This window comes from Alexandromys fortis, unplaced genomic scaffold, assembly GCF_014885135.2.
Source record: "Alexandromys fortis isolate MF-2015 unplaced genomic scaffold, M_Fortis_MF-2015_v1.1 scaffold_176, whole genome shotgun sequence".
NCBI classification, from domain to species: Eukaryota; Metazoa; Chordata; class Mammalia; order Rodentia; family Cricetidae; genus Alexandromys; species Alexandromys fortis.
In genome coordinates, this window is record NW_026068070.1 from 1,195,157 (window position 1) to 1,216,158 (window position 21,002).

At 43.9% G+C, this 21,002-nt stretch overlaps 1 protein-coding gene across 2 annotated transcripts in view; it reads left to right on the plus strand.

Annotated features, from left to right (window-relative positions):
• The window catches only part of LOC126487920 (calcium-binding mitochondrial carrier protein SCaMC-1), a 36,730-nt gene extending 33,330 nt beyond the window's left edge, over positions 1–3,400 (plus strand). For both annotated transcript variants that reach the window (XM_050120987.1, XM_050120988.1), the window contains one exon: positions 1,309–3,400. In XM_050120987.1, coding sequence (XP_049976944.1) covers positions 1,309–1,493 — 185 coding nt within the window. In that variant the 3' untranslated portion in view covers positions 1,494–3,400. The remainder of the gene's footprint in view (positions 1–1,308) is intronic.
• The last annotated feature ends 17,602 nt before the right edge of the window (positions 3,401–21,002 follow it).

Below are 21,002 nucleotides of genomic sequence, written 5' to 3' on the forward strand. Positions count from 1 at the left end.
CCAGTGTCAATTCCCAAGTTCTTGGCGGGAATTCCGAGGTCTTTAGCAATCATATCTTGCCTCAGTTTTAACTCCATCTCTGTTCCCTACCCCCACTATGCAGTGTGTGACTTTCCCTGTGGAGGCTGGAGTGAGCTGACGTCTGTCTGTTTACCGTGATAGGGCAAGGACAGACCAAAGGAACAGGTCCACCCATGACTGGTGTTGTACGTCAGTGAGTTTGCTGGGGTTCTGACTGGAGTGTGGGTGATGGCTACACACAGGGGCTTGAGTGGCTCAAAGGCAGCTGCAGCACCAACACCCCACCCCACCCATGCAACCAATGCCCCACCCCACCCTTGCAACCTGTGCATGTGATCACCCACAGAAGCCGAATCCCCAGAGCTCCCTGGATAACCTGCAAGAAACCTGTGCTGGAACCTCTTGTCCACAGTAGTTATAACTGCTCATATAGCCTTGGGAAGTGGGGAGGACTTCTGGGAATTCTAGTTTCAGAAGCTGATTGAGCTGGGCAGGCCTTGTTTACTTCCTTGTCTTAGGAGTGGTCTAGGTTCCAAATGGAATGCTTCAATTTGAAGGAAACAGCTATTCAACAATGTGGGCATCTCCAGCCCCTTAGTACCCTATAGGAAATCATCACATCTAAAACCCACCATGGTCCTCCCCCCATGCCCGTCCCTGCCTTTGTCCTTTGTTGTACCAGCAATACAGAGCTGGCTCCTCTCCCTTTCCTTCTTCCTCCTCCTCCCCCTCCTCTTTCTCCTCCTCTTTTCTTCATCTCTCCCCTCAGGAGATAATTACAAGGCCCAGGTCTCTACACCCTTTCTAAACTTCTCCAACCCCTCCCTCCCCTATTATCTAAAATGTACGCATTCTAGCCAGCGCTTGGGGAGGGTGCTGTGATAGAATGACGCGGTTAATTAAAGGTGTCGGGCTTGAGCACCAGCCACAGCTTTTTGGTTTTGCTACCAGCTAGCTAACTAGGGTTTCAGGACAAGGCTCACTATCTGTCCAACGTTCTAATTCCTTAGTTATGAAATGTACATTTTTATCCTGAAGGGTTAGCATGGCAAGTAATTAATCGAATACCTAGTGCAGCAGTTCCTAAAGAGCTGTGCCCTCACTGGTGGGTGCTGCATCAGGAAGGTTGTTTTCGAAATTGATTTTTATCGGTCCATTGTATTCTAGACACCATTCTGAATCCCCGGTCGTCTGCTGTGATAACAATGAGGCATGCTTGACTATTGGATTGGCCTGGTTCCTGCCTTTTATTTATCTTTTTTGTTGGTTTGTCTGTCTGTCTGCTAGCCATGGTGGAAGGGGCCCCGCAGCTGAGCATGGTTGGCCTTTTTCAGCGAATCATCTCCAAAGAAGGAGTGCCAGGACTCTACAGAGGCATCACCCCAAACTTCATGAAGGTGCTCCCTGCCGTTGGCATCAGCTATGTGGTGTATGAAAATATGAAGCAGACACTAGGAGTAGCTCAGAAGTGACACGGCCAAGTCTTCTTTCCCGTGATGACCAAAGCTGTTAGCGCTCTCCGCTGACTTCCGGGGCGGCAGCAAGTCCATTGCAAAAGAAGCTGTTGTTCCCCCAGCCAAAGGGAAAAGAATCTGCAGCCACTTCAAGCATTTGGGCTCGGTTTTGTATCCTCAGTAATGCTCAAAAACATAGGTTCAAGACGTGTTGCAGAAGCCACAAAATTGTACTTTATGTTTGCTGATAAAGACCTGTGCCTTGCACCCTACATCTGAAAATGTACTTGCTTAAGATGAAATCATTTGGTGTGGTAGAATTATAAATCACCAATCTTTGTTCTAATTGGTTCAGGTTTATGTCAACTTGTTTATGCCCAATTTTTTTAACAAAATGATCAGAAAGCCTTGGGACTTAAATTGTTATATATATTTTGGAAGTCTTTATAGATGTAAAATTCCCCTATAGGAACATTAGTAGAAAAAAATCACCGTATTTAAAATCAATCTTGCACAGTTTATATCCTCATTTGTAAGCAGAATAAGAATGAATTATAGTAGCCAAACTTGTGTATAGAGGGGCAATGAGATAATATTTATTACAGTATACACTCTTTCTGTTCTACTTGCATTGCTATTTGGTCCCCAGTTTTAGACATTGATTGTCATCTGTTGTTAAATTACTGAGTCAAGTTATTTGGTAGACCCTATGTGTTCCCCCATTGCTTTCTAAAGCATCAGTGAACAAAACTGTTGACTTGTACCATTTTCCAGAGAGTGTCTTGGTTTTGTTCATTTTTTTAAACTCTTTGAATCAAATTCTCTAAATCAAGAAGGCTCCCTGGGACCTTCATAGAAATCTGAAATTGCTCTTTTCATGACTCAAGTGTTGATTTCAGGTAAATGACACCTTCGTCCCACTCTTATTTAAGTCTGTGGAACCTGTGCTTCCCAGAAGGGGTGGGGTGAAGCTAAGACACCAGCATGTCCCAACAGTACTATATGTCCATCTTCTGTATGTGAATGAGAGGCGCAGTCTCTAAGCATACGCGCCCATCTGCCTTTTCACTTGCCTCAAGGTTCAGGACGAGGCCAAGAAATTTGTAATATCACAGCACCCACAACTTCCACTAAAGCTGATTTTGTAATCAACTCTCTCTTAGGATTTGTTTTATTAGAGCTTAGAAAAATGTTATTTCTTATATAAGAAGATATTTGATATTTTTAGCTATGCAGTGGTTCCACACACCAGAGGTGGGTGAATCTCTGAGTTCAAGGCCAGACTGGTTTATAGAGAGAGTGAGTTCCAGGACAGCCATGGCTACCCAGAGAAACCCTGCCTCAAAAAAATCACATATTCTTACATTTTAAGATTTAGTCCATAGACTCACTTGGTTTCTGATCATTTCTGTTATAATTGCTTTCTGAAAAATCCAGTGAAATGGGAATCTTTGACTTTAGCCTACCTCTTGTATTTTTTGAACCAAAGAGAAAAGATGGATTTGTGTTTATGAAACTTATTCTACAGTGCAGTTTGGTTTGTATTGCCGACGCCTGCTGTAGTCTCAGCATTTTTATACTATGTGAGGAGAGGAGGACGCTCTCCTTTATCTTCAGGGATGTTGTACTTTTGAATAATACACAGAAGGACAATATTATGGTACAGGAGTCATTCCTTTTTAACTCATAACAATTATGAAAATGAATAATTCTGTTAATGTCTTTGGAATTTCAAGCTGATGAAAATACTCACAGCTCGTTATGAAATTAAAGTGCCCCCCACTGAACATGTGCAAAGTGTCACTGATTTATCTGTGCATCTTGTATCTTTTGGGAGAAAGGCCTCTCCCTGAAGACAGCTTATTTCTGCCTTCGCTACATAGTTACTGCTCATTTGTATTAAAGGTATCTGTCTGTTTGTAAAATGGCTTGTTTCCTAATTGTCCTAGTTTCTTCTCTATTGCTGGGACAAAACACTCCGAATCAAAGCAACGAAGGGAGGAAAGGGTTATTTCTCCTTACAGGAGAGACGTCAGGGTAGGACAACCAGAACCATATGGGCTGTTCCTTCCTACAACCAATGGTGAAGACAATGGCTCACAGACACACCCACGGACACTCCCACAGACACGTCCACAGGACCAGTCTGATCTGAGCAATCCCTCAATTGAGACTCCCATCTGGTAGACAGTTGACAGAACTAAGGACACTCATTTTGGGAAGCATTTATGAATAATACATTTTTTATTGTCATACCATTGACAGTGGTTCAAACAATGCTTTTCACACCTGGCTCTGCAGTCTTTCTAATCTTCTGCCTTCCCTGAGCAGCTGTGGTAGCTCACATCTGGGCACAGGCCATGCTTCACATGGTACTCAGTCTACATTATGAGTGAGGGTCATGGCCCAAGGGGTTTCCAGTCCAAGGTTGCAGGGTTAGCATGGTGCATCTTGGTGGGGAGTGATTTTTATCTTCAAACTGTGTGAAACCAGCAAGTCTGCGAATAAGTAATTAAGAAATTTTCTAATGGAAATTAGATATAAGTATAGAATCTGGCTCATAAAAATGAAACGAGCCTAGAGATGGATGGGCACAAGGCTTGCTAATGTTGAGTGGAGCATACAGGCAGGGGCAGTGGCCACAGGAAGGGTATGAAGGAGGTCAGGCCAATGTACAGGGCTGTGGGAAGTGAGCCCATTGGAGGGTGGTCATGGAAGACACAGACAGGGCTTCAGGAGGGCTCTTAGCTGTTCGGTTCTCCTTTCCTGTTTCCTAGTTCTGCAGTAGCAGCGGTTCCTTGGTGATATTCCTTAAACAAGATCCAGACATCTTTACTCTGGGGTTTCGTCTTTGGAAACAGAGGGTGAAGGCCTGTTTCAGACAAACATTTCTGTTGCAGGTAGGATAGTCCCCCTGCCCCTACACTGCTGCCAGCCCATTCCCTGGGTAGCCTCTCCATCTCCAGGAAGAAGGTCATTTTTAAAAGAGAGTTAATTTAGAGACATTAAAATCTACATCCCCCATGGGTCACAGAGACTTTCCCATTTAGAATGCTCATGGTGCCGTACAACTTTGTATTCCCCCTCCCCAACCGCTTTGTAGTCCCCCTCACTTTGGTTTTCCTTCATACAAACTTTACTGTTAATGGAAGGTCAGTTTAAGATGTGTTACATTCTTTTATGCGGTGGAACATTTGTTTAATGATGGAAAGATGTGTTGCATTCTTTTATGTTGTATTTGTTTAACTCTGTAAAGCTGTGTTACTTTGCCTGTCTAAAACACCTGATTGGTCTAATAAAGAACTGAACAGCCAATAGCTAGGCAGGAGAGAGAAATAGGCAGGGCTTCCAGGCAGAGGGAATAAATAGGAGGAGAAATCTAGGCTCAAAATAAAGAAAGAAAAGGGGGAGGAGTGAGAAAAGGAGGAGAGGAGGATGCCGGGGGCCAGCTGCCCAGCCACACAACCAGCCAAGGAGTAAGAAGGGAAGAAAGATCTATAGAATAAAGAAAGGTAAAAAGGGCAGAGGCAAAATACAGTTCAAGAGAAACAGGATAATTAAAGTTAGAAAAGCTGGTTAGAAACAAGCCAAGCCAAGGCCATATATTCATAAATAAGAATAAATCTCCAGCCGGGCGGTGGTGGTACACGCCTTTAATCCCAGCACTTGGGAGGCAGAGGCAGGCAGATTTCTGGGAGATCGAGGCCAGCCTGGTCTACAAGAGTTAGTTCCGGAACAGGCACCAAAGCTACAGAGAAACCCTGTCTCGAAAGACCAAAAAAAAAAAAAAAAAAAAAAAAAAAAAGAAAAAAAAAAGAGAGAGAGAGAGAGAGAGAGAGAGAGAGAGAGAGAGAATAAATCTCCATGTGTTTATTTGGAAGCTGGGTGGCAGGCCCCCCAAGAGTAAGAAAACCAACTATGGTTTTCAATATTGGAAACAACCTTTTCATTTGCTTATTCTCCGATTGATATTGTCCTGCTTTGAACTGACTTCCATGAAGACAACAATAATGAGCAAGTGGTTTGTGTAGCTGGGGTGGAATCGTTCAGAGATTTTTTTTATTGCTTTATAAATAATACCATTCAAAATTTCTGCTTCCTTCCCTCCTCCCATTCCCCTCCCACTCCCCCACTCATCCTCCTCCCACCCCCTCCAGTCCTAAGAGGGGCAGGGTACTCTGCCCTGTGGGAAGTCCAAGGCCCTCCCCCATCCATCCAGGCCTAGGAAGGTATGCATCCAAACAGACTAGGATCCCAAAAAGCCAGTACATGCAGTAGAGACAAATCCCAGTGCCATTATCTTTGGCTTCTCGTTCAGGGACTTTGATGCATTCTGAAGTACCCTTCAAACCAAGCCTGTCCCAGACTCCGGGCACGCCCTCGACATCCATGTCTTCCAATGAGTTTCTACTAATCTCATTACATAGTCTTTACAAAGCAGGCACAGCCATGGCTCAGGGCAGATGAGCTTGAATCCTACCAACTGTAAGTGTCCCCTTGAAGACATGCAGCTCCCAGCCTATCTGTCATCTTGAAGCAGGTGCCCACATGAATGCCCATGTGTGACATTGTCATGCAAGCGATTGATATCTATCAGAAAACCCCCATCACAGAACGACCAGGCAGTGATGTGGGACTCTTGGCCCCTCTGAGTCAGTGGCCATATCAGTCAATGCCCATGAGGCCGTTAGTACCAGTCTTCATGGATCTGATCCCAGCCACTATGCATGCTTGAAATGGGCTTAGTTGGGAAGACATAGGACTGGAACCTGGCAATCTGTCTCCTCTCCAACCTCTAGGCTCACCCTTTCCCTCTGTGACATTGAGAGAACTCTGGCCACTTCTCTAGGACCCCTGGAGTCTACTCTACAGGCAACGTGGGTGTTCCCAAAGACAGAAACGCCTTTCACTGAAAATGACTTCTGTTTCCACATTTAAGCATCACAGGGAAGGCAATGCTAGCTCATGGCTGGAGATGAGATGAAGGGAAAGGAGAGAGGCTGAATCCCAAGCTGTTTCTAGCTTGGTACTCTGTGCCTCAGGGTTAAGTTTCTGGTGCCAGGTGGCGTGAAGCTCCGTACCCAGAAGAGGAGGTTACTTTCATTTGTTTACCATAAACAACAGAGTTTATCCTCTGAACGTCCAGCTCCCCAAGTGTCACTGATGCGTGGTCGTGTGGTTTCACAGCAGACAGCCTTCAATAGACAGTATCCAGGTAGAAGAAGCCAAGAGAGGGAAATGGCACCCCTGCCCACAACCCATCTTATTAGAGCCACAGCTAGAAAGTAAACTTAGAGTTGCGAAGGGGAGGGTCTGAGCTACGCTATTGAATATACATGGTGCCTGTACCTCTTTAATAGCAATTAGTTAGTGTAACCCGGAAGAAATGTGGCAAATGACGGAAGAAAAGAAAGCAGGGGGAGAGTCAGGTGGCTCAGCCTGGGCTCTAGCTCTGATCGTATCAGTTTCACACGACTCCATCCGTTATTTCCAAAAGACTGCTTCCAAAAGACTGCGAATGAGCTGTTACATGGATGTAACGAGTTAGAAGATGCTCTTTGCACGGGCGCTTACCACATGCTGTGTGACTTTCATCATGGAGACACAGGCTAAGAATACTTCACACTCACTGTAGAGGAAAAAAACACCCAGGACACACAGGTTGCTGTCAACATGAGAGGGTTGTTAAATAAAAGCACTCCACTTTACACGACACTGTTTTACGAGGCGACTTCTTGTACGTGGTGGTAGCGCGCAGTTTCCATTAAGGAGAGAGGAACATTTTACTTCTTGGCTTATTGAATGTCACCAGCACCTGGTAGTGTACTATTTATTGTATTAATCTACCCGGCACTAACAGAAGCTTTGGACCGTGAAACTTTGCTATATTTGTCTGCGGAAACGCTTACCATTTCAACTTATTATTTTAAAATAACACACAGTCACTGTACATGTTTATGGGGTTCGATGTGGTTTTTCCACACGGTTAGGGTTACAAGCAGCGTCAGTGGCCTCTATGTCCCACTAGGTGGCAGACGTCTCCCAGCGAGCCGCAGAGCCTGTTGGTACCTAGGAGAGGACTATAAAGCTTCCCAACTTTGCTTTCTTCCTCTGCCTTGACCTGGAAAATCACTGGGCTACCTCGAAGGCCAGATTTAGATTTCCTGCTCAAACCACCGTTACCCTATTTAGAGGAGCGAAATTAGGGTCAGCCTGTTACCATTCCAGGAGAGGAGGCGACAGAGAAGCCTTTCATGTGCTCCACTGAAGAGAAGGGCTTGTTCCTGCTTTTAAAGACATTTTTCCAAAACCAGAAAAATGCTGTATTTTAAAAGTGAAATTAGACATGTTTGAAAGCACAAACAAGGCTGTTGATGTAGCGAGCCGTAGGTACATGTTCACAGCTGTGGAAAATATTCCCGGGAATATTCATGTGGGTAAATATTTTTTCTGATTTCCCGAAGTCATTTGAGAAGTGCCGTTGTAACTCAAGCTTATGACACAAACAGGGACATAATAACAAAATGCTCCCCAAACTTACTTTTCTCAGATCCTTTTATTCCTCTTACAGGTGCTGTCTTCATTGATTTTTGGGGAGTGCTCTGGTTGATATGTTTTAAAAAGAAATAAAAATCGGAGGTCTGGGGGATGGCTCAGTCGGCAAAGCGCCTACTGTGCAAGCATGAAACCCGAGTTCAGGTCCCCAGCACTCCGGCTCAGCTTCGTGCATCTGTAACCCCAGTGTCAGATACGGGCAGGAGGCTGGGGCTTGCTGACCCGCCCGTTTAGCTGAATGCTTGAGCTCCTAATTCTGAGACCCCACCTCACACTGGGAGATGCCCAGTGTTAATTTCTGGCTTCCACACGCATGTGCACGCAAGGACACCCACACGCCCATGCTCCCCAACCAGAGAAATAGAAGTTTCTCGTTAATAGACGCTTGCTCTTCAGTTGGAGCAGCAAGCTTGGCGGGAGACTTCAGTAGGAAAAGTCACACAACTTGTATTGTTTCACGGGATTATCTTAGATTTCCTTTTGGCTCAAGAAACAAGTGGAAATAGAAATTCTGGTAGCTAGGTGTGGAAGGACAGGGCTGTAAACCCAGCACGTGAGAACTGGAGAGAGAGAGGGACCAAGAATTCAGGGTCGTTTTTGGCTGCACAGTAAGTTTGAGGCCAGCCTGTGATATGTGGGACCCGTCTCAAAACAAGACAGTAACAATAAACAACAATAGCAAACAAACACCCAATAAATCCTTGAGCCACCACCACATAGAAGTTTTGACCAGAGGGGGGGGAAACCATAGAAATTAGGACGTGGAAGAGAAACATCAGGTTCTGACATGGTGATGTATGTGACACTCAGCAGGTTGAGCACCATGGGTCTCTTCCCCAACTTCCTTCCACAGACAGGAATGGAGAAGGGTGTAGATGCTTCTCATCCTCCTCCCTCTTATTCTCCTGCCATTTTGACTTTTATTTTTAAGAACTGGGGTTTAGACCTAGGTCCTTGTGCATGCCAGGCAAGCCCTCTACCACTGAACTACACGCCCAGTACCAATTTCCCCTTTTCTTTTTGTTCTTTCTCTTTTTTTTTGAGGCAGGGTTCCACTACAGAGATCAGGCTGGCCTTGAGATCTCCATCCTCCTGTCTCAGTCTTCCAAGGGCTAGAATGAAGTGTCAGCCCATCTCCCAAATGTCTCTTTCCACTCTCTATTAACTAACCATTGCAGCTTTTAAAGCGACCTCCCCATAAAAATGCCAGAGCCCGAATGCCTCTGGAGGAAAAGGAAAGCGCTAGGAAATTCAGAAAGAGAGTCAGGGTGATAAAACTGGCCTTGTTCAATTGTTAGACTCTGTCGACCCTGCCAGCGGTGGCCATGTTTTCAGTTTCATTTCTTTTCAGCTCATTTCCTCCAAATTCACAGAAAAAAAAAATCTGTGATTGAAATGGAAATCCACAGAAAAGCAAGAACTGAGAACAGGTGATCTGTGGTGGGAAGATATTCTCAGCAAAAAAAAATCGACGTTTAGAAGTCAGAAAAGATTTTAATCAAACTGAGAGATGAAAGATTGCAAAGACTAAAGGGTTGATGCAAAGAGGCTAGGGTATATTTACATAGCATTCCAGTTTTAATTATTATTTATTTTAATACTTGGGATATTGTCCTTGTGTATGATACCCAAATCTGCTTAGCATTTATAGGTTTATTAATGCTAATGATTTTTACTTTTTTTAAAAAATTGTTTTACGTTTAAAAAAAAACAGAAGTGGAGTAGACCACCATGCCACCTTCTCTGCTGGGAAACCCAAATACCAATGAACAGTTTGGTGCTAACACCGCCAATGGCATGTGCCTAAAAAAGCTTTGGGGGGAGGATACTGAGAATGCGTAAATGGACACCGCCAACTTTATCTGCACACTTCCGTGGACTGAACGCTGTTTCTCTCCAGTGATACTTAAACACTATGTGGCCATATAGGAGATGGCTGTGGGCTGAATCTTTCAAGGGAACTGCTCCCCCTCCCATGGCAGCCTGGGAGGAACTAGTCATCCCCAAGTCCTCACCTCCCCCCCTTTCTGTTTGTGTGTGTGGTGGGCGCACGTGCACCTGTGTGTGGAGGCCCAAGGTGGCATCGGGAATATTTCACATTTTTCTTTAAGGCAGGATCCCTCAATCAAACCCAGAGCTCATCGATTGGGATGCTCTCATGAACCAGCTAAGACTCTAAGCAACAATGGAGAGGACGCCTAAATTGGCCTTCCCCCACCAGCAACTGATGGAAGCAGATACAGAGATCTACAACAAAGCATTGGGCAGAGCTACCAGAGACCAGTCCAAGAGAGGGAGGAGCGATATTATAAGCAAAGGGGTCAAGACCATAATACCCACAGAATCAGCTGACTTGAGCTAGTGAGAACTCACTGACTCTGGACTGACAGCGGGCAAACCTGCATAGGACCAAACTAGGCCCACTGAACGTGGGGGACAGTTGTGAGGCTTGAGCAGTCTGTGGGGCCACTGGCAGTGGGACCAGGATTTATCCCTAGTGTTTGATTTTTTTTTTTTTTTTTGGTTTTTCGAGACAGGGTTTCTCTGTGGCTTTGGAGCCTGTCCTGGAACTAGCTCTGTAGGGTCTCGAACTCACAGAGATCCGCCTGCCTCTGCCTCCCGAGTGCTGGGATTAAAGGTGATCCCTAGTGTTTGAACTGACATCTAGGAACATTGTTTTTGGAGGGGTACCTTGCTCAGCCTAGATATAGGGGCGAGGACCTTGGACTTGTCTCAAAGTGAAGTACCAGACTTGGTTGACTCCCCATGGGAAGTGTTACCCATTTTGAGGGGTGGATGGGGAGGAGAGGTGGGGGAAAGGTGGAGGAAGCGGGAGGAGGGGGGAATGGGAATGGGTATTAGCTGTGTAAAATGAGAAAAGATTGTATTCTAAAAAGATTCTTAATTAAAGCACACTGGCTTGAAAACTTGGCCACACAAGAACTACCTGGAGTGATTTTAAAAACAACGGCAGCATGGCAGTGATGGTGTCTAGCTAAGTAGCCTAGACTTGGGGGGGATGCTCAATCAAACACCCAGTCCAGCACTAGACTTGTGGGAAGGCTCAACTAAACATCCAGTCCAGTACTAGGTTGGGGGGAAGGCTCAATCAAACACCCAGTCCAGCACTAGGCACCAACACTCAATCAGATGCTTAATCCTCCTCTTTCAGCACCCCCATTTCCAAAGTTCCATGATTATTGGCAAGTGACCTCACATCCAGCTGGAGGCAGGTGGCTTTTAAAACTCTCCACTCATGTCCTAGAGCTGGAACAACAGATTCTGGGGAAGCTTCCTCACCCTAAACTAAACACTGTAATTGCCTCACAGGCTGGGACCTCACAGGCAATTACAGTGTTTAGTTTAGGGTGAGGACTCCTGCAAACAGCGTTCGCTCTGACTGTTGTGTGCACACATGAGTCGTTTGGATCAAACAACGGTAGATGGAGCTCAGTGTTCTCCACTGCTCTTCTAGGCAGAGCAGACTGGTTAGACAGCGGATGAGAAATCGTTGGGTTAAGGATGACTTTGGGCTTTGGGCCCAAGAAAGAATGATAAAGTTGTCTATGCAGGTGGAGAGGCGGTATGGATAGCAAGGTGGTTAGAGCTGGAGAGTTGGTTTTGGAGACAGGAAAATTTGAGCCCGAAATAGGAACATTGAAACCAATCTGAGTTACACTGCTAGATTGTCTCTTCATCTCTTCCTTCTTCTTTCTCCTCCTCTTCTTCCTCTTCCTCCTTCTCCTTTATGCCAGCCACCTCCAGGTGGTTCTTATGCAATCAAGTCTGGAGCCAGTGTGTTAGGGATTAAAAAAAAAAAAAAAGAAGGAACCAGTGAAAATCGTTAGACATTCAGGTCAAAATTTCAGGTAGGCAGTTGTGAAATTCTGAACGCCCCGGTTGGCAGTCATGAGCATCTGGATGCTGTTGAAAGCTATGATGTCGGTGATAACCTAAGGAGTGAGTAGAGGTAAGGGGTGAGGGTGAAGACTGGTCTCTAAAGGTAGGTGAGAGAGGGGAGGGAGAAGCAGTTAGGTGAGGAGGAGCAGCTAGCAAGTGAAGCAGTGGTCTCTCCAGGTGAAGACAGAAAGCAACCCTGGCCTTGCACCCCACGGAGGCCACTAGGAGAAGATTGGGAGAATGGGTAAGGAAGATTTTCTGCACAAAGAGCTGGGCTTACCCAGGGTTTCACTGCTGGAGAAGAAAGGACATTGGAACTCTGGGAAGGGAGTATGAAGTGTGGTCCAGTGAATCAGAGTGGCGGCGGTGGTGGGGAACCAGTAGACATGCATGCATACAGAAGTGTGTGTGTTCATGAATCAGAGATCTCAAAGAATTCAAGAACAAGGATAGCTGGCAGGTAAATTGGAAGGAACAAGTTGGGTCAGGCAGAGAGTTTGAGTTATAAATTTAACAGAGAAATGGTTTGGGGAGAAGCCGAATTGGAGGAGTGGTATTGTGAGGGATGGAGTTCAGGGCTTTGTGAAGAGTAGGTAAGTGCTCCGCCATCAAGCTACACCCTTTGCCGCAACTATAACAGTGACTATTGATCCAGGTGTCTAACATCTTTCATGAAGCCGAGGAGGTGGGCAGGTAATCTGGAGGGGCAGTGTTGACAGGAGGGCAATGCACAGTCGGATGGCAGAACCTCTGTTGGCGCAGGGATTTTAAAGGAGGGAACCTGTGGGCTAAGAGGAGAGTGGGCACTGGGAGCACCCACATCCCACCTTCTACTTCCTATGGGGAAAGTGTATTTCCCCCGGAGGTAACTGTTAGAATAGGAGAGGCACACCGTGCAAACTATTATGAGGCAAAGACTTGATGAGAAAAAAAAAAAAAAAAAACCGATGAAGGAGAATTTGAAACACCTGAGGGACCAATTACACCCGAATTGCGGGACAGCATTCTAGGCCTGGGTTTCTTAAGGCTCAGTCCCTAGATGTTTCTCTGAGGCTCAAACAGGACACTGGTGGCCAGCAGGCAATGGGTGAGCAGCAAGCGGTAGCTCTGAATACCCATCCCAGGGGAACTCAGGTCGGCTGCTGGTGAGTCCTCCACGTTACCAGGAGACCAGAGGAACCTTAAGGTCCAAACAGGAGAGACCGTGGAGTCTCAAAAACAAGTGGGGCAGGCAAGCAGCAGGAGCCTCTAAGTATCCTGGAGGCAAACTGATGCCCTATATTTCTTTGTGTCGACTTTAACTCAGTCTCAATGAAGGCTGGTGTGGGTAGGCATGGCTCTTTTCAAATGACAGGAATAGGGCGAGCGGAAGGCATGGTTTTCAAAGAGCGCTGTGTAGAAATCACTGTACAATGACATGCTTGGGAAGAGTGAAAGGAAGTTCGACATCGCAGAACACAGAGGTTGTGCCTTCTAAATGAAGAATAGCCAATTAAACGGTTACATAACATCTCATTAGTTATTGAATTACCTCTGCTTGTGTATCTTGTTTCCTTATAGTTAATCTCTATCTCGTTATGAAGGAATGAATCAAATTGCATGAAAGGAAATCTGGCCTCTTTATTTAAATGCACTGGAGGAGGAGTCTGGACAAAAAGTCTTTCTGTGACTTCGTATTTTCAGTTTCAACTTAATAAAGAGGAGCCTGAGGGATGAAAAAAGGAGGTCAGGATTTTTTCCTTTTCCATTTGAGGTCCATAAATAGACTGGAAAAGTGGCAAGAGGTAGAGAAGACATCAACCCAGAAAGCCCTCAGTGTTGCTGAGGACACACTGGAGCAAGTGCTCATAGTCCCAACAAAAATATAGTCATCAATTCAACAAATGATCATATCAGAGCCTCTGCAGGGATCAGCATGCGCAGAGTTAAATATCACATGGGTTTGTTCTTAGAGATTATTTCATAGGAAGGCTGACAGAAAAAGAAAAGACCAATTAAATATAAGGGGCTATCACAGGTTGATGAGCTGTGGAGACAGGATGCAGGGGTGTGCAGGAGATGTTATGCGAGAGATGGACATTTCACTTAGTCTTTGAAAGAAGCAGAACATGTTACTATACACAGAAGGTAGGGAGGGGGGCGAGAGTGTGTGTACACACAAGAAGGCATGAGAGTGTACATTCTGGAAAATCACGGTTGTTCCGTGATGCTCACTTGAGGCAACAGCAACAGCTTTGATTAGACAGATAGACTAAGGGGCTGGATTGGTGGCTCAGTGCTTAAAAGCCTATACTGTTCTTGGAGAGGACCTGAGTTCAGGTCCTAACATTCATGCTCCGCAGTTCACAATCACATGTAACTTCAGCTCCAGGGGTATGACCTTCTCTTCTGGCTTCCATGGGCACCAATATTCATGTGTACTCACCCACACATGCATACATAATTAAAATAAAATAAAATTTAAAAGAAAAATAGAATGTGATCAGCTATCCACCATGCTCATGGGAATGTCTCCAAAAGAATCACAGACGGAGTTGAGTCAGAAGGAACCACGTGATCTGTTCCTTCTTTCCAGGAGAAGGAGAAGGTGTAGCTGGGTGACTCGATGCAGGACAGAGGCAGGCAGCTTCCGTACTTTCCTCTCTCACAAGCACATTGCTTGGTACATTATTTCTGTTTGACAAATGGGAACTGAATGAATAAGTAAAAGAAGAAACTATGTGATTTCGGCATTGGGAGCATGGCCGCAGGATGTGGGTAGGTTCAGGTGCCTTTCCTTTGTTCCTCTTTAGATAGCTGTCTGGGTGATTGTGGCTTTAATGCTCATAGCTCATAAATGCAAAGTGCCAGCTATGGAGACTGAGCAGGAAAGACACATCAAATGGTATCTCAGTGCCAAGAAATAAGAGTTAGCAAATATGTCCTCAAAAGGACAAGGTTCTTTGGTTTTTCCAGGGCTGAGATCTTGGGTGACTTCCAAAAGAAGAGCTCACTGGAGTGGCAGCCATGGGCTCCAGATGGCAATGGGCTGAGTAATATAGGGAAGGAAGGAAGAGGGGATGGAGAGGGAGATACTGTTTTGAAAGTTTTGGCTATGAAGTGTCGGCGGGGAGGAGGAAGCTTGAGAGAGAGGCATGATCAAAGGTCAGTGGCAGATTTATAAACTTGAGGAAAACAGATGGACGGGGGGAAGGTAAAGCCACGGAGAGGAACAGAGGCTTGAAGATAGAGAGTTAAAATTTAGAGACAATGAAAGTCTTCGGAGGAGGACGGAGGGATGGATGGAAGAGTGTCAGTCCCTGTGGTCCTTGCGCTGCTACTGACGACACTCAGATCAGTGAGGGTCCTTGAAATGATTCCACTCAGCTGTAAAATTCTTTGATTTGAAGTGTTGTAAGTTTGGCAATGAACATACAAAACTGAGACTCTTCCCAAGGCACACATTGCCTTGAATATAGCTTAGTTTTTAGACTCCTTTCTCACATCGTGTTATCTCTAATAATAAAAGAGATTAGCATGCGAAAAAGAAGCCAGTGATGTAAGGAGTGAAGTAATACGAAAGCCATCTTCCTGCTCATTAATAATCACAGTGAGATTCTTGACCTAGAGATTGTGCATGTTTTCCGTATTTTGTGTATATTACCCCAGAGTAAGAAATCTTAGCTTGAGGGGAACCAAAATTAAATTAGTTCCTTATCTAAGGCTTTTAGATGCTATGGTACAAACCCCTCAAGGATAAAACACTGATCATTTCCCTGTGAATGGTGAAATTACAGTTTGCATAATTATTTCCTCATGATTTAATTGAAAACATTGGAGATTAAGCACACGGATGCCAGGGACTCTAATGCAGGGCAATGCATTTCCCCTTTGTCTCTGCAGCGCTTTCAGTCTGTGGAGTTTAAATGGAGGTGCTTGTGGACCATAGCATGGGTTTGGATGTGGGGTGGGGCCACCATACGGTGTACTTTGGCACTGGTCTCTGAGGTGGGTGCTTTAGGGAGAGCAGGGGCTAGTTGTCATTGCCCTTTCTTAATTCTGTACCCCAGTGTCACCTGACAGGTGCTGGTAAGTACCCCCCTTCTTTTCCTTTCTTTTCTTTTCCTTTCTTTTCTTCCTCATCTTTTTTCCTTTCCGTTTTCCTTTTTCTTTCCTATAATCTTATCTATCTATCTATCTATCTATCTATCTATCTATCTATCTATCTATCCATCCCTTGTTTTCAAACTCTCACTCTGGCAGCTCAGAACTGCAGGCTTCAATTACCTGGGCCTCATGAATACTGCCCCCTCCCGGCTCTTCCTTCCATCCCACATCACCCCTCCACCTCCTGAACACAGCCTGTACATTCTGGGGACCTGCTGACTGTCCTTGGTACCGTCCCTTCTTTCTTCTCTGTCACCTGTTACTTTGGAACTTGTCACCAGCATGACCTCCATTTTCTTTCTGTCCTCATTGCTCTGAGCCAGTGACAGCCACTGTCTCCTCTGCTCCCCTCCCCCATACTCCTTTATCCCCGTACCAGGTTGAAGCTGCAGAATAGAACATCCGAGACCCTTCCAGGTCTGTCCAGTTATGGCTTCTGGAGTCTTTTCTCTTGTCTCTTCTACCCCTAAGTCTAGATTCCATGAATTCTTAGGTTTTTTCTCTTATCTTAAAATTGCATCTCTCTCTCTCTCTCTCTCTCTCTCTCTCTCTCTCTCTCTCTCTCTCTCTCTCTCTCTCTTGTGTGTGTGTGTGTGTGTGTGTGTGTGTGTGTGTGTGTGTATTTAGCTCAGGGAACAACCTCCAAGTGTTGGCTCTCTTTTTCTATCACGTGGGTCCTGAGGATCAACTCAGATCGTGATCATCAGGCTTGTTTGTAAGACTTGCTGAGGCATCTTGCTGACCCAGATTTGGTCTCTTGATCATATCTCAGAGTTGTGAAAAGTTATACCCATATTCTTTTTTCTGATCACTCACACTGAAATTCAATATTACCTCAATTTTGATAAAAGGGAATTTATATTTAGTATTACACAGAACTAAAACTTTTAAGCACACAAAAACATCTAATATATAAAGAAATGCACAAACAGTTCTTAGCAATACAAATGGCTAATAATATATAATATATATTTGGAAAAGTATAAAGCATCCTTAGCCACCTTAAAGACACAGAAAGTAAAGCTACACTGAGATGTGTCTCACCTTGGTCAGCATGGCTGCCATGAAACAGCAGTGCTGACAAGTGTGTACATGGGAAAGAACTTTGTACGTATCTGTGTTAATTCTGATGCTAGTCACACTAGCCAAGATATGGAACCAGACCAGAACCTGTAAACAACTGAGTAGATAAAGAAAACATGCTATACACACAGCAGGGTTTTTTTCAGCTTTAAATGAATGAAATGATGGGTTTTTCAGGATAAGAGAATGGTACTGGAGATAATTATGTTAAAGGAAACAAACCATATTCAGAAAAACAATTATCATATATAAAAGCTAGATTTAAGTAAGCACATAAACAAGTGTATGTGTGTGAGAGAGAGAGAGGGGGGGGTGGGAAGAAGGGTCTAAACGGAGGGATAGGGTAGCAAGAAAAGATAATTGGGGAAAGAAAAATCATATTTCTATCTAGACTTAAATAGCTATATGTATGTTTATATTTCTCTGCATGACACAAAGAGGGGTGACTATTTGGGGGAGAAGGGGGGCAGCACACAGAGGTAAGGAGGTATAAAAAGAGGGTAGGTAGCTTGAGGGGAGAATATGCATAAGATGAAAAGTTATATGTTTGTGAAATGTCACAATGAAACCCATTTGTCTTATTTACTTTTCTATTGTTGTGGAGAGACACCATGACCAAGGCAACTTATAGACGAGTTTATTAGGGTTTACTGTTTCAGAAGGTGAGTCTATGGCCGTAATGGTGAGAAGAGTGGCAGCAGGCAGGCAGGCATGGTGCTGTAGCAGAAGCTGAAAGCTTACAGTCTTTATATACAAGCAGAAGGTGGAGGGAGAGAGAGAGAGAGAGAGAGAGAGAGAGAGAGAGAGAGAGAGAGAGAGAGAGAGAGAGAGAGCAAGCACTGACTTGGAATGGAGTGAGCTTTTGAAACCCCAAAGCCTGGTGATGTACCTCTTCCAACAACCTCCTAATCCCTCCCAAACAGTTCCGCTAACTGGAGACCAAGTGTGCAAATATATGAGCCTATGGGGACCATTGCCATCCAAACCACCTCATCACTATGTTGTAAACTAATTGTTGCTGTTGCCTGTATCAGCGACTCATCTCTCATCTTCCTCTTTGCTCTGACTATGCCTCTGACTATGCCGGAGAGAAAGCTCATGCTCTGTCATGTTACTCAAGTCCAGTAAAAGAATTAGGAACTCTGCCCTCCCTCCCCCCCACCAATTTTGCTTGGTGTAGATACAAGCTAAATGGCAAGAATGATGTTGGGCTATTCTCTCAGATTTAGTGTTTTAACTCCCAGTGTTTCCTGCAAATACAATTAGGTATGTTAATAAGACATTAAGTGAAAGCCAAGCTGGGATGAATGCTGACGAAGGGTTTTGCTGATAACTTCATTAAAGATACATGAGGAAGTGAGCCAACTGTTCAGATGAGAAGAAATCTAGTCGACAGTGGGCAGGAAGTGAAGGCACACCATCAGGGCTTAGAGTATGTGAATATGGGAACTACAGATCTGAAGATGAGAACCGTTGGCTTTGGCTTAGATGAGTACCATTATAGAGAATTAATGAGGTTTGTTTATTCATTCATTTTTCCTGTTTCATGTACTTCTACAAGATCATGGAACGGAATGTGGAACAACACCGAGGGCCTAACAGCCTGGTCATTAGAAATCTAAGAAGCCACATTAATCAGGGATTTTTCAAGACAACCATAGGCTAATTGACAGTTTGAGAAAATCAGTTACTATTATTATTATTTTTTAAAAACCTCTTATTTTTTTCTCCCTTCTTTTTCTCACCTGTCGAGTTAGGAACTGGACTTAGGTCTCCACATGTGGCAGAGCAAGTGCTCTACCACGGAGCTATAGCACCAGCCCCCAAATTTCTATTTTTAAAGTGTGCAGTCAGATATGTATAAAACTAACTGCACAACTTAAGGAGAAGTAAGATAAATGACAATGTGCTGATGCTTCAGTTTAAGAAATAGAACACTGTAAAAACTTAGAAGGCCCAAGGAACCTCCTCCCAATTACCCTACTCCCCAAGGGTAATTGCACTGAAATCTGTACTAATTAGTCATTTTTGGTGGTTATTTTCTTTCTGTATGTTTATCTGCACATTTTTGAAAATTGCAAGTAAGTACCGAAACAAATCTAAATTAGTTTATTTTGTGATTATATCTTTCTAAGACTGTAGGACATGCCTTAATTTGTTTAGATCTTCTATAGCTTTTCACAACAAACCTTTCTTATGTGTATTATGGAAACAGTGAGCCTGAATGAAAGAAGCCAATTCGGAGAGTCTACACTTTGTGTAATTCTAACTATGCAACATTTCAGAAAAGCAGAAATGCAGAGCCACTGAAACACCAGGAGTTTCTTGAGACTTAGAGAGGGAGAAAGGATTACCTCGGGGTTTTATTGCTGTGAGAGACACCATGATCATGGCAACTCTTATAAAGAAAAACATTTGATAGGGGCTGGCTTACAGTTTCAGAGGTTCAGTCCATTTCCTTCGCGGTGGGAAACAGCATGCAGCAACTGTGCTTCTGGAGAAGGAGCTGAGAATTCTACATCTGGATCAGCAGGCAGTAGGAAGTGAACTGAGACACACTTCCTCCAACAAGACCCTACCTGCTCCTACAAGACCACAGCTGCTAAGAGTGTCACTCCCTATGTGTCTAAGGGGTCCAAAACTACATTCAAACCACCACAGGGATGAATTGGGGAAGGAGAGTGGATTTCTAGCGTGGTGAGGCAGTTTGCTGTGAAAGTGTAAGACAAACATAATGATGATTTGCCAAGACCTACAACATGAAGAATGACACTTCAATGTGAACTGTGGACTGTAGTGAACAGAACTACTAAGAGGACCACACAGGGCCGGATGGGGGTACAGGATGGGGATATGGTCCTTTCCATTAGCTGTTCAAGTGTCCTGTAGCTCTAAGCTTGTACTATAAAATGTAATTCCACTAATTGTTTAAAAATTAATGCTGGATAATATTGGCACACATCTTTAATCTCAGCACCTGAGAGAACAGGGGTAGGCAGGATCTCTGAGTTTGAAGTCAGTGTGGTCTACAGAGAAAATTCCAGGAAAGCCAAGGTTACACAGAGAAACCCTGTCTTGAAAAACAAAATAAATAAACAATAATAAAAAAGAAACTAGAAAATCTTTTCAGTTTTAATTTCAAAGATAGTGTGTATGCCTTTTTATAAGTGACTTAAAATAAGTTAATATAAAAAATAAAAATTTTATTATATTATACTTTACTGCTCCTCTTGACTTTAATTTAGTATTACATACAAAGCAAGATTCAGTTTATAAATGATACAACATATTTTATCTCATTAAAATTTCATGCACTAACACTTAACTTCCCTTGAACACTGGCGATATCAGATTAACACCTTTTTTGAAATGCTCTGTCAACCATTTTTTAGGAGTTTCCAAACTATATTTTCTAATGTTTTAGTCTTGTTGATCTTAATTTATGGAGTTATCTGTGATGCTCTTGGATGTGAATAAATCATTTTTTACTCCTAATCTCAGTGTGGATGTTTGTTTGAAGGTTAAGGGCTCCATAGATGTGGGCAGAAGCTCAAGTGTGACAAGTGACATAAGGATATTCATTTATTTTCTGAAGGTTAGTTAACAGTGGTTTATGTTTACTACTTGAAAACTATGGTCTACCAGAAAAAAAACAATGTTAAAAACACAGTCATGTCTCAATTTTTTTAATCTAATATGCTACCCTGGAGGTATTATGATGGGGTGCTATCTTCAGTCAACAGATTCAGATGCGCACCTTTCCAATCCAACAGACAAGGATTATGTTGGTCTAGGACTAGCTCATAAATAAGGTCACATTTTTAAATTTAACAACATGGCATT